This window comes from Oncorhynchus masou, chromosome 18 (genome assembly GCF_036934945.1).
Source record: "Oncorhynchus masou masou isolate Uvic2021 chromosome 18, UVic_Omas_1.1, whole genome shotgun sequence".
In the NCBI taxonomy this organism is placed as follows: domain Eukaryota; kingdom Metazoa; phylum Chordata; class Actinopteri; order Salmoniformes; family Salmonidae; genus Oncorhynchus; species Oncorhynchus masou.
Window position 1 is genome coordinate 39,032,125 of NC_088229.1, and position 13,498 is coordinate 39,045,622.

Sequence of the window (13,498 nt, forward strand, 5' to 3'; positions counted from 1 at the left end):
CATCCCAGCCCCATGTTCCCTGTCATTGCAACAGAGGTGTGACAATCTAAAGATGTCAGATAGATGCTTTCACTCTTCTCAGTCCATTCTATAATCTCTGTATCTACAGTCACGTCCATAATTATTGGCACCCTTAATAAAGATGAGTGAAAGAGACTGTATGAAATAAATAATACAAATTTGGAGCTACACTATATAGTGTGGACACCCCTTCAAATTAGTGGATTCGACTATTTCAGCTACGCTCATTGCTGGCAGGTGTATAAGATTGAGTACACAGCCATGCAATCTTCATAGAGAAACATTGGCAGTAGAATGGCCTTACTGAAGAGCTCATTGACTTTCAATGTGGCACCATCATAGGATGCCACCGTTCCAGCAAGTCAGTTTTCTGCCAAACTTCTGCCCTGCTAGAGCTGCCCCGGTCAACTGCAAGTGCTGTTATTTTGAAGTGGGAACATCTAAGAGCAAAAATGGCTCAGCCGCGAAGTGGTAGGCCACACAAGACCAGAAAATGGTAGCACCTAGTGCTGAAGCACGTAGCGCATAAAAAATCATCTGTCCTCGGTTGCAACGCTCACTACCCAGTTCCAAACTGCCTCTGGAAGCAGCATCAGCACAAGAACTGTTTGTCGGGAGCTCATGAAATGGGTTTCCATGGCCGAGCAGCTGCACACAAGCTTAAGTTCACTATGCGCAAAGCCAAACGTTGGCTGAAGTGGTGTAACGCTCGCCATTTTTGGACTCTGGAGCAGTGGAAACTCGTTCTCTGGGGTGTGGAATCACGCTTCACCATCTGGCAGTCCGACAGATTAATCTGGGTTTGGAGGATGCCATGAGAATGCTACCTGCCCCAATGCATAGTGCCAACTGTAAAGTTTGGTGGAGGAGGAATAGTGGTCTGGGGCTGTTTTTCATGGTTCGGGGCTAGGCCCCTTAACGCTACAGCATACAATGACATTCTAGACGATTCTGTGATTCCAACTTTGTGACAACAGTTTGGGGAAGGCCCTTTCCTGTTTCAGCATGACAATGCCCCCGTGCACAAAGCGAGATCCATACAGAAATAGTTTGTCGGGATCGGTGTGGAAGAACTTGACTGGCCTGCACAGAGCCCTGACTTCAACCACATCGAACACCTTTGGAATGAATTGGAATGCCCACTGCGAGCCAGGCCCAACATCAGTGCCCGACCTCACTCATGCTCTTTTGGCTGAATTGAATGAAGTAACACTAACACAGTTTTGCTTGTGCCTGTCGTTTTACCCGTAAACATTATGTCCGCAGAAATGTTTGTAATGACCTGTCAAACACACCCCGTTATTAATGGCTGAAATGTGCTCAATGGAATACATTGTCTTTCCGTCTATAGGAACGCTAAAGCTTTGTCTGGAATTGAATGCAACGTCTCGACACATACATCACCAAATAGAGAAGAAAGATAACTTTATTTTGATGGGTGTACATTTTTTTGGGGGGTTAACAAAATAATAATTTAGTGAAGATGAAATGTTTTCAAATGATATGCGCTGAAATGAAAGCAACTTCCTAAAATGTACACTTGGATTATAGTGATATTATGTCTGATCTCGCAAACAATGTAAAGTATGTTTAGATAGGTGTTATCTAGAGACAGGCGTGTTGATTTTTAATCTGAGCATATCCTGCTATTGAATTATGCAAAAGACCTTAACAACAACAATAGTTAATGATGCAGTCTAGACAGCACAAGTGAGTGCAAGTAGGGTAGACAGAGCTGGTGAGTGCCGGTAGGGGAGACAGAGCAGGTGAGTGGAGGTAGGGTAGACAGAGCAGGTGAGTGCAGGTAGGGTAGACAGAGCAGGTGAGTGGAGGTAGGGTAGAAAGAGCAGGTGAGTGCAGGTGAGTAGACAGAGCAGGTGAGTGCAGGTAGGGGAGACAGAGCAGGTGAGTACAGGTAGGGGAGACAGAGCAGGTGAGTGCAGGTAGGGTAGACAGAGCAGGTGAGTGCAGGTAGGGTAGACAGAGCAGGTGAGTGCAGGTAGGGTCTACAGAGCAGGTGAGAGCAGGTAGGGTAGAAAGAGCAGGTAGGGTAGACAGAGCAGGTGAGTGCAGGTAGGGTAGACAGTGCAGGTAGGGTAAACAGAGAAGGTGAGTGCAAGTAGGGTAGACAGAGCAGGTGAGTGCAGGTAGGGTGGACAGAGCAGGTAGGGTAGACAGAGCAGGTGAGTGCAGGTAGGGTAGACAGAGCAAGTGTTTAATGGTTTCAGCCCTGCCCCACCCCTTTATGTTAATTGAGTCATACAGTGCCTTGCGAAAGTATTCAGCCCCCTTGAACTTTGCGACCTTTTGCCACATTTCAGGCTTCAAACATAAAGATATAAAACTGTATTTTTTTGTGAAGAATCAACAACAAGTGGGACACAATCATGAAGTGGAACGACATTTATTGGATATTTCAAACTTTTTTAACAAATCAAAAACTGAAAAATTGGGCGTGCAAAATTATTCAGCCCCCTTAAGTTAATACTTTGTAGCGCCACCTTTTGCTGCGATTACAGCTGTAAGTCGCTTGGGGTATGTCTCTATCGGTTTTGCACATCGAGAGACTGAATTTTTTTCCCCTTTCCTCCTTGCAAAACAGCTCGAGCTCAGTGAGGTTGGATGGAGAGCAAAAAAAAAAAAAAAAAAAAACGATGACCGTTGCTTCTGTTTTCCATAGTGTTGTTGAGTGCTGTGTGTTGATAGATCCTCTCCTGTCGTACCCAGGCTGAGGTGAATGGGGACATGCCTGCAGCCGATGACAGTGGCATGGAGATGACAAATGAGAACAGCCCGCTCACCCTGGCCGAACCTCACTCCCCGTTCAGCCCCAAGCAGAATGGAGATGCTGCCTCACCTGCAGGTCCGGAACACACACACACACACACACACACACACACACACACACACACACACACACACACACACACACACACACACACACACACACACACACACACAGGACATTCTCGGAAAGCTTTCACCCCTCTCAGTTGACTTCAGGCCTTTGATCTCATTATCACATCACACCTTCTGACCGCGTTGAGTTAGATCATTCTCTCACCTCTCAACCCTCACCCTTCTCACACACTCTCTGAAACCTGTGTTTGCATAAAGGGGTCAGCATGCTTCAGTTCGAGTGTGCCGGCATACTCCCTGGAAAGACCTTCGCTTGAAAAACAAGAAAAAGCACCAATCGTACTGTTTGTCCATTTTGAGACGCCGTAACCAATATACACTTCCTCAAAATAGTCCAAATTAATCTAAGATAACTCAAGGAATCTGTCATTAATTTTTCAGTTTTTGCCAAAGAGATCTTATTATCTAACTAAGTCGTTTGGTGTCTGAAAATGCCTCTCATTGAATGACAAAGACTTTATTGAAGAATCCCCACTGTTGACCAAACACAGTTGAAGGGGCGTAGACTTCGGCTCCGAACTTCGTCTTGCCTCCAGAAAGAATGCTGTGTCCGAACAGCCGAAAAACCCTCACCCAAGTCCAAACCGGGAAAAAAACATGACAAAATGTCAGCATAATTTTGGGGCGGCAGGTAGCCTTGTGGTTACAGTGTTAGGCCAGTAACTGAAAGGTTGCTGCATCGAATCCCCGAGTTGACAAGGTAAAAAATATTTTGTTCTGCTCCTGAACAAGGCACTGTTCCTAGGCCGTCATTGTCAATAAGAATTTGCTCTTAACTGACTTGCCTAGTTAACTATTTTTTTAAATGTTTTATAATCATAATATATGAACCAATTCCTTGGCTGTTTCGGCTGGGAAGCGGGCGGATGGCTTAAGTCACCATCCTTACCTTGTATCCCATGTATCTCTCTCACTTTCTCACCTCCCCTCTCTCTCCCTGTTGCCCCCCCCCCTCTCTCCAGACTCAGATGTGAATCAGTTGTCTGGCAGCAGAAAGAGAACTAGGAAGAGGTCCTCAGAGGAGGAGTGCAGCTGGGACTCTACCGACAGTGAGGTGAGTTTCACACACACTACACACACACACACACACTCTCTCTCTCTCTCTCTGAGGGTGTCTCAGGGGGAGTTGGGATATGCAAAAAAACACATTTTCATTATACACCTCATACTCATACAGGTGACCCACTTGTGCATATGGACAAATATCTTCTTTCCCCCCCATTTTTAAAAATGTATTTCAATGTTATGAATATCGCTAGCAACAACAGAATTAACCAATTATTATTTATTTCTCACCTCCTGATATTGAGCAAATGACACTCATTGGAGCCATTTACACTCACTTGCGTATCTGACAAAGGCTCTGAAGAAGCACCTGGGAATAGGTTGCGTAGAGCCACTGGCTGCTGGTTTAGCTTTCTAGACCAGCTGCTCGTAGGGAAAATGCTCTGAGCCCATTACCTTTCTAGCTAAGAGGCTATGTTAAAGTTTATAGTTACTCTTCCAATTGTAATGTGGGGAGTTCAAAATAATGACAAACTATCTACCAAATCTATTCGCCTGATAAGACAAGACTTGTGATTATTATAATTATTTTTTGCCTGGGAGGGGGACTCTGGTCAAGAAAAGGTTGAAGACCCCTTCCTGATATAGATATATGCGCACACACACACACACACACACACACACACTGCTCCAGCTTTCTCCCCAAGTCACTGTCATACCTGTGACCCATAAACCAAAAGAACTGTCTGTCTGTCTGGCAGACAGCAGGACTAACTGGTTCTAACTGTTAGGGACACTGCTGGTATCAACTCAGCTTTGATATAACCACACATCTCTTATCAACCGAAACCTGAACGTTGATGATGATCATCTCGTAGCCAGACACCCTCTTCTCACACTCCTCCTGCACCCTGGAACCAAGACAAGCACGGCTGGTAATGCTGAAACCTGACCTGTGTACAGTTGGTAGAAACGTTTTGAAACGGCGAGGCGATACCTGAAATTGCCCAATAAGAACACAGATTGTTGTGTTTTTTTAAACACTTGCCCTATTAAACAAGACTCTGACGCTGTGTTTGCCTGGATCTTGGTCCCCTTGGTACCTATTGGTTGAGTGAAAGGGTTGTGTTGTGTCTTTTCTACAGCAGAAGGCCAAGGTGGCAGGGGTGGGGGCCTCGGAGTCGGGCTCGGGCCTGAGACAGAGACCTTCTCCCAGGACCATCTTCCAGGCCGGTCTGCTGGCCCCTCACAACAAACCGCGCAGCCGCGAGCAGAGAGGAGGAGGATGCCAGAGCAGGCTGGAGCACCACAGCAGCTCTCCGGTGAGACTAGACTGAATGTGCAACAATGTAATGAACAGACACGATAACTCCCAGGGCATATCCTATCCAGTCTGTCAAAATATTCAGCTCTGATCTTTTGTATTAAAGTTCATTATTTACAATCATCTTTTTAATTCACGCAAATTTGACACCCCCTAATAAATGTTTTACTTTGCTCCAACAGTACCTGAGACATTATTTGACATTAAAAGAAGACATTGTGTCAATCGCATTAGCGATGACATGACTAGGTAGTCATGCTTTTGGCAGTCTCTCTGACTCTTGGCCTCAAAGGGCAATTCATGTTTCTCTCTGCGTATTCTCTCAGTTCTCTGAGACATGACAAGTCAGCACTTGTAGAAAGACACCATCCAGCATGACTTGTCACAGTCAAACAGACACACACACACACACACACACAGGAGATATGACGCTCAAACAGGAGATATGAGTGGGTAGGTAGAGCTAAACCAAACCAAATCGTTGGAGACATAACACCGTAAGTGCTGCCTTTGTTTGAAAGGCTGTGGTGATTATTTCTCTCTCACCCACTTTTTCCTCAGTGTTTATTTTCTGAAGCCTCTTCTTTGCAGCGAGAGCCAGTTAAAACATGATTGTCTGCAGTCCGCCACGTGATGAGATTCCAGAAGTGCTTACTTAAGTCCTCGCCGGCTTCGCTTCGTGACGGCGCCGACAATGTTTGGCGCCTCTCTGGATCTCTTTCTTTCCCTCTCTTTAGCTCTCTCTCTCTCTCTCTCCCTCTTGCGCTCTCCTCCCTTTCACTCTCTTTACGTTCTCGCTCTCTCTCTCTCCCTCTTTCGCTCTCCTTCTCCCTTTCACTCTCTTTACGTTCTCGCTCTCTCTCTCTCTCCCTCTTGCGCTCTCCTTCTCCCTTTCACTCTCTTTACGTTCTCGCTCTCTCTCTCTCCCTCTTGCACTCTCCTTCTCCCTTTCACTCTCTTTACGTTCTCGCTCTCTCTCCCCCCTCTCTCATACCCTCTCCGTCTGTCCCTCTGTCACAGTACCTGCATGAAGAGTTGCTTTGGTTCGGTTACCACTGAACCAAAGCAATTGAATCGGAAAGAGAAAAGAACACTTGAGCAGGTTTCAAGGTGTTGGTCTGAATTAGCTGTGTAGGTGTGGGAGTCCATTTGAGTCAAGAGGACTAAAACACACACGGATGGCGCTGAGAAATAGGGTTGGGTAGAGCAGAGAACATCAGGACCAACTTAAACCACAAAAAACACATACAAGTTCAACAGTTACTTGGTAACATAGTGTACTTTACACTGTAGTTAGACAGGTTGTAATGACCAATGCAATACAATACACCCCAACTAACGTTTCATGCATTGTGCCTGCCTTTCTCCCTCCCTTCCCCTTTCTCTCGCTCCACAGAGCCTGGCCTGCGGTGTTGGCCCCGGGCCCCTGGTGTCCGTGGTCCCTGAGGGCCCCTCCCTGGAGCTCCTGGAGCAGGACTCTAAGGACTCGGCCCAGAGCACCTCCACCTCCTCCACCTCCCTGATCTCCCATGCCACAGAGATTGCCTGCCAGCCGGAGTACAAGGTAACTGAACGGGGATAGAGGAGAGGGTAGGAGGGAGAAGGGGAGAGCGGGGGAGGGGGGTGAGAGAAGGGAGAAATGGAAGAAGTGTGGAAGTGAATATAGGGCCAATAGAAGAGTGAGTGAAGGTGAAACAGAGAAAGAAAGGGGAGGAGATCAAAGAGGTCTCTCATCCCCGTCTTCTGTTTGTCCACCTGCAGAGAGAGTGTGTGCGTCGAGCATGGCTAACTGTGTGTTTGTACATCTCTGCACCCTTTGATGCTGGCAACCTCACAGATCTACACAGCTCTGTGGCGTGTGGTTAGTCGGTGGCACATGAAGTAAATGAAGTGTAACATTCTCATGGTAAGACTTGAGTCTTTGTAATGTGTGGTTGGAGACCAACCCGTATCCACAGTCCCCTAGCAGCGGTATATCCATTATGATTATGTGCACCTGGCGGTGTATCTATGCACTGACATGTCCCATGGATGCTAAGACCTCCCCCGTCTCAAACTCCAAATCCAGGTCTCACACGCACACCCCGTTTTACCCCTCTAAACCCCCCCCTCTCTCTCTCTTCCCCTCGCAGGACAACAAGGGTTTTGGTATTGGGGAGCTAGTGTGGGGGAAGATTAAGGGGTTCTCCTGGTGGCCAGGCATCGTGGTCACCTGGCGCGCTACGGGCAAACGACAGGCCACGCATGGCATGAGGTGGCTGCAGTGGTTTGGCGACGGCAAGTTCTCTGAGGTGAGCATTGAGGAAGTGGGTTCCACAACCCTCCGTCATTGTTTTGGGCGAGCGAAACATTTTGGGTGTTATTGTAAGTCTGTCATAAAGTCTGCTGTATTATCAGGGCCAGCATGCACAAAAGCCATGTTTATACCTGGTGCTAACATGTGTCCTTGTCCTGATCTTGTCCACATTCTGATTGTGCCCACATTTTTAGAATGGTGTAGATGATTAAAAGATGCATTCCCTGTGGAGATAGTTAGGCACAAATTGTATCTGGATATCAATCAAGTGTAAACAGATCGAGATGGTGAAACTATTTAAATCATCATTATACCGGCTTCTAAAATCATTGACAGGTAGCACCATTGCCTTCATAATTATCTTAAAATAAATAAATATTATCTGTATGCCAGAAAATTGCATACAGGGAGGGACTAGGAAATCTGCAGTCACAGTGGCTGGATAAGATAGACATTTTAATACCATGTGTAGATGCAACATATCTTGATCAGATAATGATTGAATCATCTTGATCAGATTGTGATTGAATCATCTTGATCAGATAGTGATTAAATTATATTGATCTGAACATAAAACCCACATACACTATATATACAAAAGTATGTGGACACCCCTTCAACTTAGTGGATTTGGCTATTTCAGCCACACCCGTTGCTGACAGGTGTATAAAATTGAGCACACAGACATGCAATCTCCATAGATAAACAATTGCAGTAGAATGGCCTGTACTGAACTGCTGTACTGCTAGAGCTGCCCCGGTCAACTGTAAGTGCTGTTATTGTGAAGTGGAAACGTCTATGAGCAACAACGGCTCAGCCGCGAAGTGATAGGCCACACAAGTTCACAGAACAGGACCGCCGAGTGCTGAAGAGAGTAGCGCGTAAAAATCGTCTGTGCTCGTTTCTAACACTCACTACCAAGTTCCAAACTGCCTCTTGAAGCATCGTCAGCACAATAACTGTTTGTTAGGAGCTTCATGAAATTGGTTTCCATGGCTGAGCAGCCGCACACAAGCCTAAGATCACCATGCGCAATGCAAAGCACCGGCTGAAGTAGTATAAAGCTCGCTACCATTGGACTCTGGAGCAGTGGAAACACTTTCTCTGGAATGATGAATTATGTGTCACCATCTGGCAGTCCGACAGACAAATCTGGGTTTGGCGGAAGCCAAGAGTACCCTACTTGCTCGAAAACATAATGCAAACTGTAAAGTTTGGTGGAGGAATAATGGCATGGGCTGTTTTTCGTGGTTCGGGCTAGGCCCCTGAGTACCAGTGAAGAGAGATCTTAATGCTACAGTATACATTCTAGACGATTCTGTGCTTCCAACTTTGTGACAACAGTTTGGGGAAAGCACCTTCCTGTTTCAGCATGACAATGCCCCCGTGCACAAAGCGAGGTTCATACAGAAATGTTTGTCGATATTGGTGTGGAAGAACTTGACTGGCCTGCACAGAACCCTGACTTCAACCCCATTGAACACCTTTTGGATGAATTGGAACGCCGACTGTGAACCAGGCCTAATTGCCCAACCTCACTAATGCTCTTGTGGCTGAATGGTAGCAAGTCCCTGCAGCAATGTTCCAACATCTAGTGGAAAGCCTTCACAGAAGAGTGGTGACTATTATTGCAGCAAAGGGGGGAACAACTCCATATTATTGCCCATGTTTTTGGAATGAGATGTTCAATGAGCAGGTGTCCACATACCTTTGGTCATGTTGTGTATTAACGCAAGGTGTAAACAAGGCTCATGCGACACAGAGTAGGATTGCTGATCGAGAATCCGTTTCAGATCATAATGAATAACATTATAGGGCACCTGGTCCTAGATAAGACGCTTGGGGCCTTTCCTACGGACTTCTCAGTATTTGGTATTCAGACTTACCTTGTTAAGTAGGGTAACGCACTCTGCAGATGTGGGTACCTTGCAGTCTCTCAGGGGCATCATGCACCGCAAGAATTTGAGGGGGCACAAACTATGTGAGTATGGCTGGGGGGTGGTCCAGAAGGGTGCTATGCCCCACCCCCTAGTTCTTAAGTTGTAGAATCTTTCAAACACCTGAAACAGCTTTTTCCTGCTGTCTTGAGCTACAATCATTATGCTTAATTCTATGACAAAAATATTTTTCTGCATATCTAATCATACCTCTTGAGCTGTCTGTATCCACCTGACTGGTGTTTTTTTGTTGTGTTGGAACTAAATAGGCTTCTTTGCATCTCTCCTAAAATCTGTGTAGAAGATGGAAAGGAACGTGAGTCTTGTTCATGAGTTATTTCTTGCTTTTCTAAAGTCTACCAGCCTTACCAGCAGGCCTGCCAGCTAAGATAGTTGGACAAGCTAGCTACTTTAACTTGATTGACAGCGTTTTATAGATCCCTGTTAGTGAGCATTTATTCTTTGCCAAGATAATCCATCCACCTGACAGGTGTGGCATATCAAAAAGCTGATTAAACAGCATGATCATTACACGGGTGCACCTTGTGCTGAAGACAATTAAAGGCCACTTTAAAATGTGCAGTTTTGTAGCACAACACAATGCCACGAAAGTGTGCAATTGGCATGCTGACTGGAGGAATGTCCACCAGAGCTTTTGCCAGAGAATTGAATGTTCATTTTTCTACCATAAGCTGCCTCCAACGTCATTTTAGAGAATTTGGCAGGAAGTCCAACCGACCTCACAACCGTTTACAGAGGAAGCAAATGAAGGTAAACGAAAAAATGTAATTAAATGATAATGTAGGCTATATCAACTGAAGGGAACTAATAGTAAATTGGCAGTTGAATGTCTGTGGTTAGTATTCCTGCTGACAGTCGATACTGATAGTGGCTAATATTTAACATGATAGAAATCGGAAACAGAGAAAGTTGGGGTAGCCTGTAATAAGACATTAGAGAGTGCCCATCCCTGCAAGTTAAATGGCTGTACACATGAAATTATGCATAATGGCACCAGCATTTCATAAACTTTACTTTGGGAAAGTTGATATGTTGATATGCTTCAGTTAGCTGCCATATGACTAGTTTCAATTTTTTTCTCCAGCCATCATAAGGTAAAATATATCTAAAACCATTGTCATTTATATTTACAATTCCCTTATCATTTACCGAGTTATTACCACGAGCTCTTATCGAGTTGTGAATGACAGTGCGTGGAGAATGGTGTAGATGTTTTTCTCCCCCACTTGGAACCGGTTGGATCGCTAGACCTTATTTACGGTTTCCTTGCGAGAAAAAGGCGGTGGAATTATTAGGGAATTAAGTCAAGGTCAGAATAGGGAGTCTGCGTAGACAACACCTCCGCCACACCTTCATTTATTCCATCTACATCCCAAACGAATAGCGAGTGAATAGCATGCTGTTCTCATGCTGACGTTATAAGGGTCAGAATATGCATAGAGCGAAAAAAGGGCATGAAAAAAGGGAATTCCACGGTTAACTTGTGTCGGAATTCCCCCCTATGTGAATGCAGACCTTGTTTTACAGTAAAGCAATGAATGAGGGTTTAACCCTCCATACCTCCACTCATCATCCTTCCTCCAGGTGTCTGCTGACAAGCTGGACTCCATCACCGCTTTCCCCAAGTTCTTCAACCAGGCCTCCTACACCAAGCTGACATCCTACCGCAGGGCCATCTTCCAGGCGCTGGAGGTAAGGAGGAGGGGGGGGGCTATATGTGTGTGGTTTAACGCTTACCTGCCTAGTGCCTACCTTCCTTCATGTCAGGAGTGTGTGTGTGTGTGTGTGTGTGTGTGTGTGTGTGTGTGTGTGTGTGTGTGTGTGTGTGTGTGTGTGTGTGTGTGTGTGTGTGTGTGTGTGCGTGTGTGTGTGCGTGTGCGTGCCAATATAACTGTGGTTGCCTGTATGGGGGTGTGACAGCTGCACAATAAAGTCAATACAGGGCCTTGCTTTCCCTGCAGTTTATTTATCAGTCTCTCAATACGAGGAGCTGTTGACAGACAGACAGACAGACAGACAGACAGACAGACAGACAGACAGACAGACAGACAGTCAGTCAGTCAGTCAGACAGACAGACAGGGACACAGACAGACCGACATCTCACTAGACACACAGGTCTTCCTCTTTCTCGCTCTATCTCACAAAGGCGGACAGATCATCATTAACCAGAGAAAATAGTCAAACAAACACACAAAAGAACATGACAAGGAGTCGAGAACAAGTAGGGTCGGCACGCTCATTAGGCAGGATTAGGCAGCATTTTCTGACAGACAGACAGATAGATAGATAGATAGATAGATAGATAGATAGATAGATAGATAGATAGATAGATAGATAGATAGATAAGCAACATGATGTTGAAAATAAGTCTAAAATACATATTTTCCAGACTTTGAAGTTAGCTTAAATTTAGGTTCTGAGTGAAAGGTGAAAATTCTTATTTTCTGGATGTTGAAATAAGGTTCATTTTCAGTTCTGAAAGAAAGTTGAAAATACATAATTGATAGACCAATACATAATTTATAGACCAAGAATCTATGTCCGTGGACGTTGACATTAAGGCCAGAATGCTTCAGATCTAAACCAGACATAGCCAGCTATGTTTGGTTCCGCCCCTGAACGAGGCAGTTAACCCACTGTTCCTAGGCTGTCATTGTAAATAAGAATTTGTTCTTAACTTCATGCGACGAGCAATCCCGGATTCGGGATCCTATTTATAGCCTCAAGCTCATTAGCATAATGCAACGTTAACTATTCATGAAAATCGCAAATAAAATGAAATAAATGTATTTGCTCTCAAGCTTAGACTTTTGTTAACAACACTGTGATCTCAGATTTTCAAAATATGCTTTTCAACCATAGCTAAACAAGCATTTGTGTAAGAGTATTGATAGCTATAAGCCTAGTATTCAGCCAGCAACATTTTCACAAAAACAAGAAAAGCATTAAAATAAAATCATTTACCTTTGAAGAACTTCAGATGTTTTCAATGAGGAGACTCTCAGTTAGATAGCAAATGTTCAGTTTTTCAAAAAATATTATTTGTGTAGGACAAATCGCTCCGTTTTGTTCACGTTTGGCTACGAAAAAAACCTGTATCCAGTTATAGCCTCAAGCTCATTAGCATAACGTAACGTTAACTATTTATGAAAATCGCAATTGAAATGAGATAAATATGCTAGCTCTCAAGCTTAGCCTTTTCTTAACAACACTGTCATCTCAGATTTTCAAAATATGCTTTTCAACCATAGCAAAACAAGCATTTGTGTAAGAGTATTGATAGCTAGCGTAGCATTTAGCGTAGCATTTAGCAGGCAACATTTTCACAAAAACCAGAAAAGCATTCAAATAAAATAATTTACCTTTGAAGAACTTTGGATGTTTTCAATGAGGAGACTCTCAGTTAGATAGCAAATGTTCAGTTTTTCCTGAAAGATTCTTTGTGTAGGAGAAAAATCACTTTTGGCTACCAAAAGAAACGAAAATTCAGTCACCAAAACGCCGAACCTTTTTCCAAATTAACTCCATAATATCGACTGAAACATGGCAAACGTTGTTTAGAATCAATCCTCAAGGTGTTTTTCACATATCTCTTCATTGATATATCGTTCATGGAAGTCTGCTTTCTTCTCTGAATTAAATGGAAAAATACTTACAGCTGAGGTTTACGCACCAATTTCGACGCAGGACACCGGGCGGACACCTGGTAAATGTGGTCTCTTATGGTCAATCTTCCAATGATATGCCTACAAATACGTCACAATGCTGCAGACACCTTGGGGAAACAGCAGAAATTGTGGGCTCTCTCCTTGCGCATTCACAGCCATATAAGGAGACATTGGAAAACAGCGCTTCAAAAATCTTGCTCATTTCCTGTTTGAAGTTTCATCTTGGTTTCGCCTGTAGCATCGACACTGTGGCACTCAGAGATAATATCTTTGCAGTTTTGGAAACGTCAGAGTGTTTTCTTTCCA

The 13,498-nt window shown here is 44.5% G+C and overlaps 1 protein-coding gene across 5 annotated transcripts in view; it reads left to right on the forward strand.

Moving 5' to 3' along the window:
• Window positions 1–13,498, forward strand: part of LOC135504557 (DNA (cytosine-5)-methyltransferase 3B-like) — a 58,543-nt gene that overhangs the window by 19,125 nt on the left and 25,920 nt on the right. For all 5 annotated transcript variants that reach the window (XM_064923261.1, XM_064923259.1, XM_064923260.1 and 2 more), the window contains exons 3-8: window positions 2,749–2,884; window positions 3,903–3,994; window positions 5,091–5,267; window positions 6,666–6,833; window positions 7,402–7,560; window positions 11,108–11,215. In XM_064923261.1, the coding sequence (XP_064779333.1) occupies window positions 2,749–2,884; window positions 3,903–3,994; window positions 5,091–5,267; window positions 6,666–6,833; window positions 7,402–7,560; window positions 11,108–11,215 (840 nt within the window). The remainder of the gene's footprint in view (window positions 1–2,748; window positions 2,885–3,902; window positions 3,995–5,090; window positions 5,268–6,665; window positions 6,834–7,401; window positions 7,561–11,107; window positions 11,216–13,498) is intronic.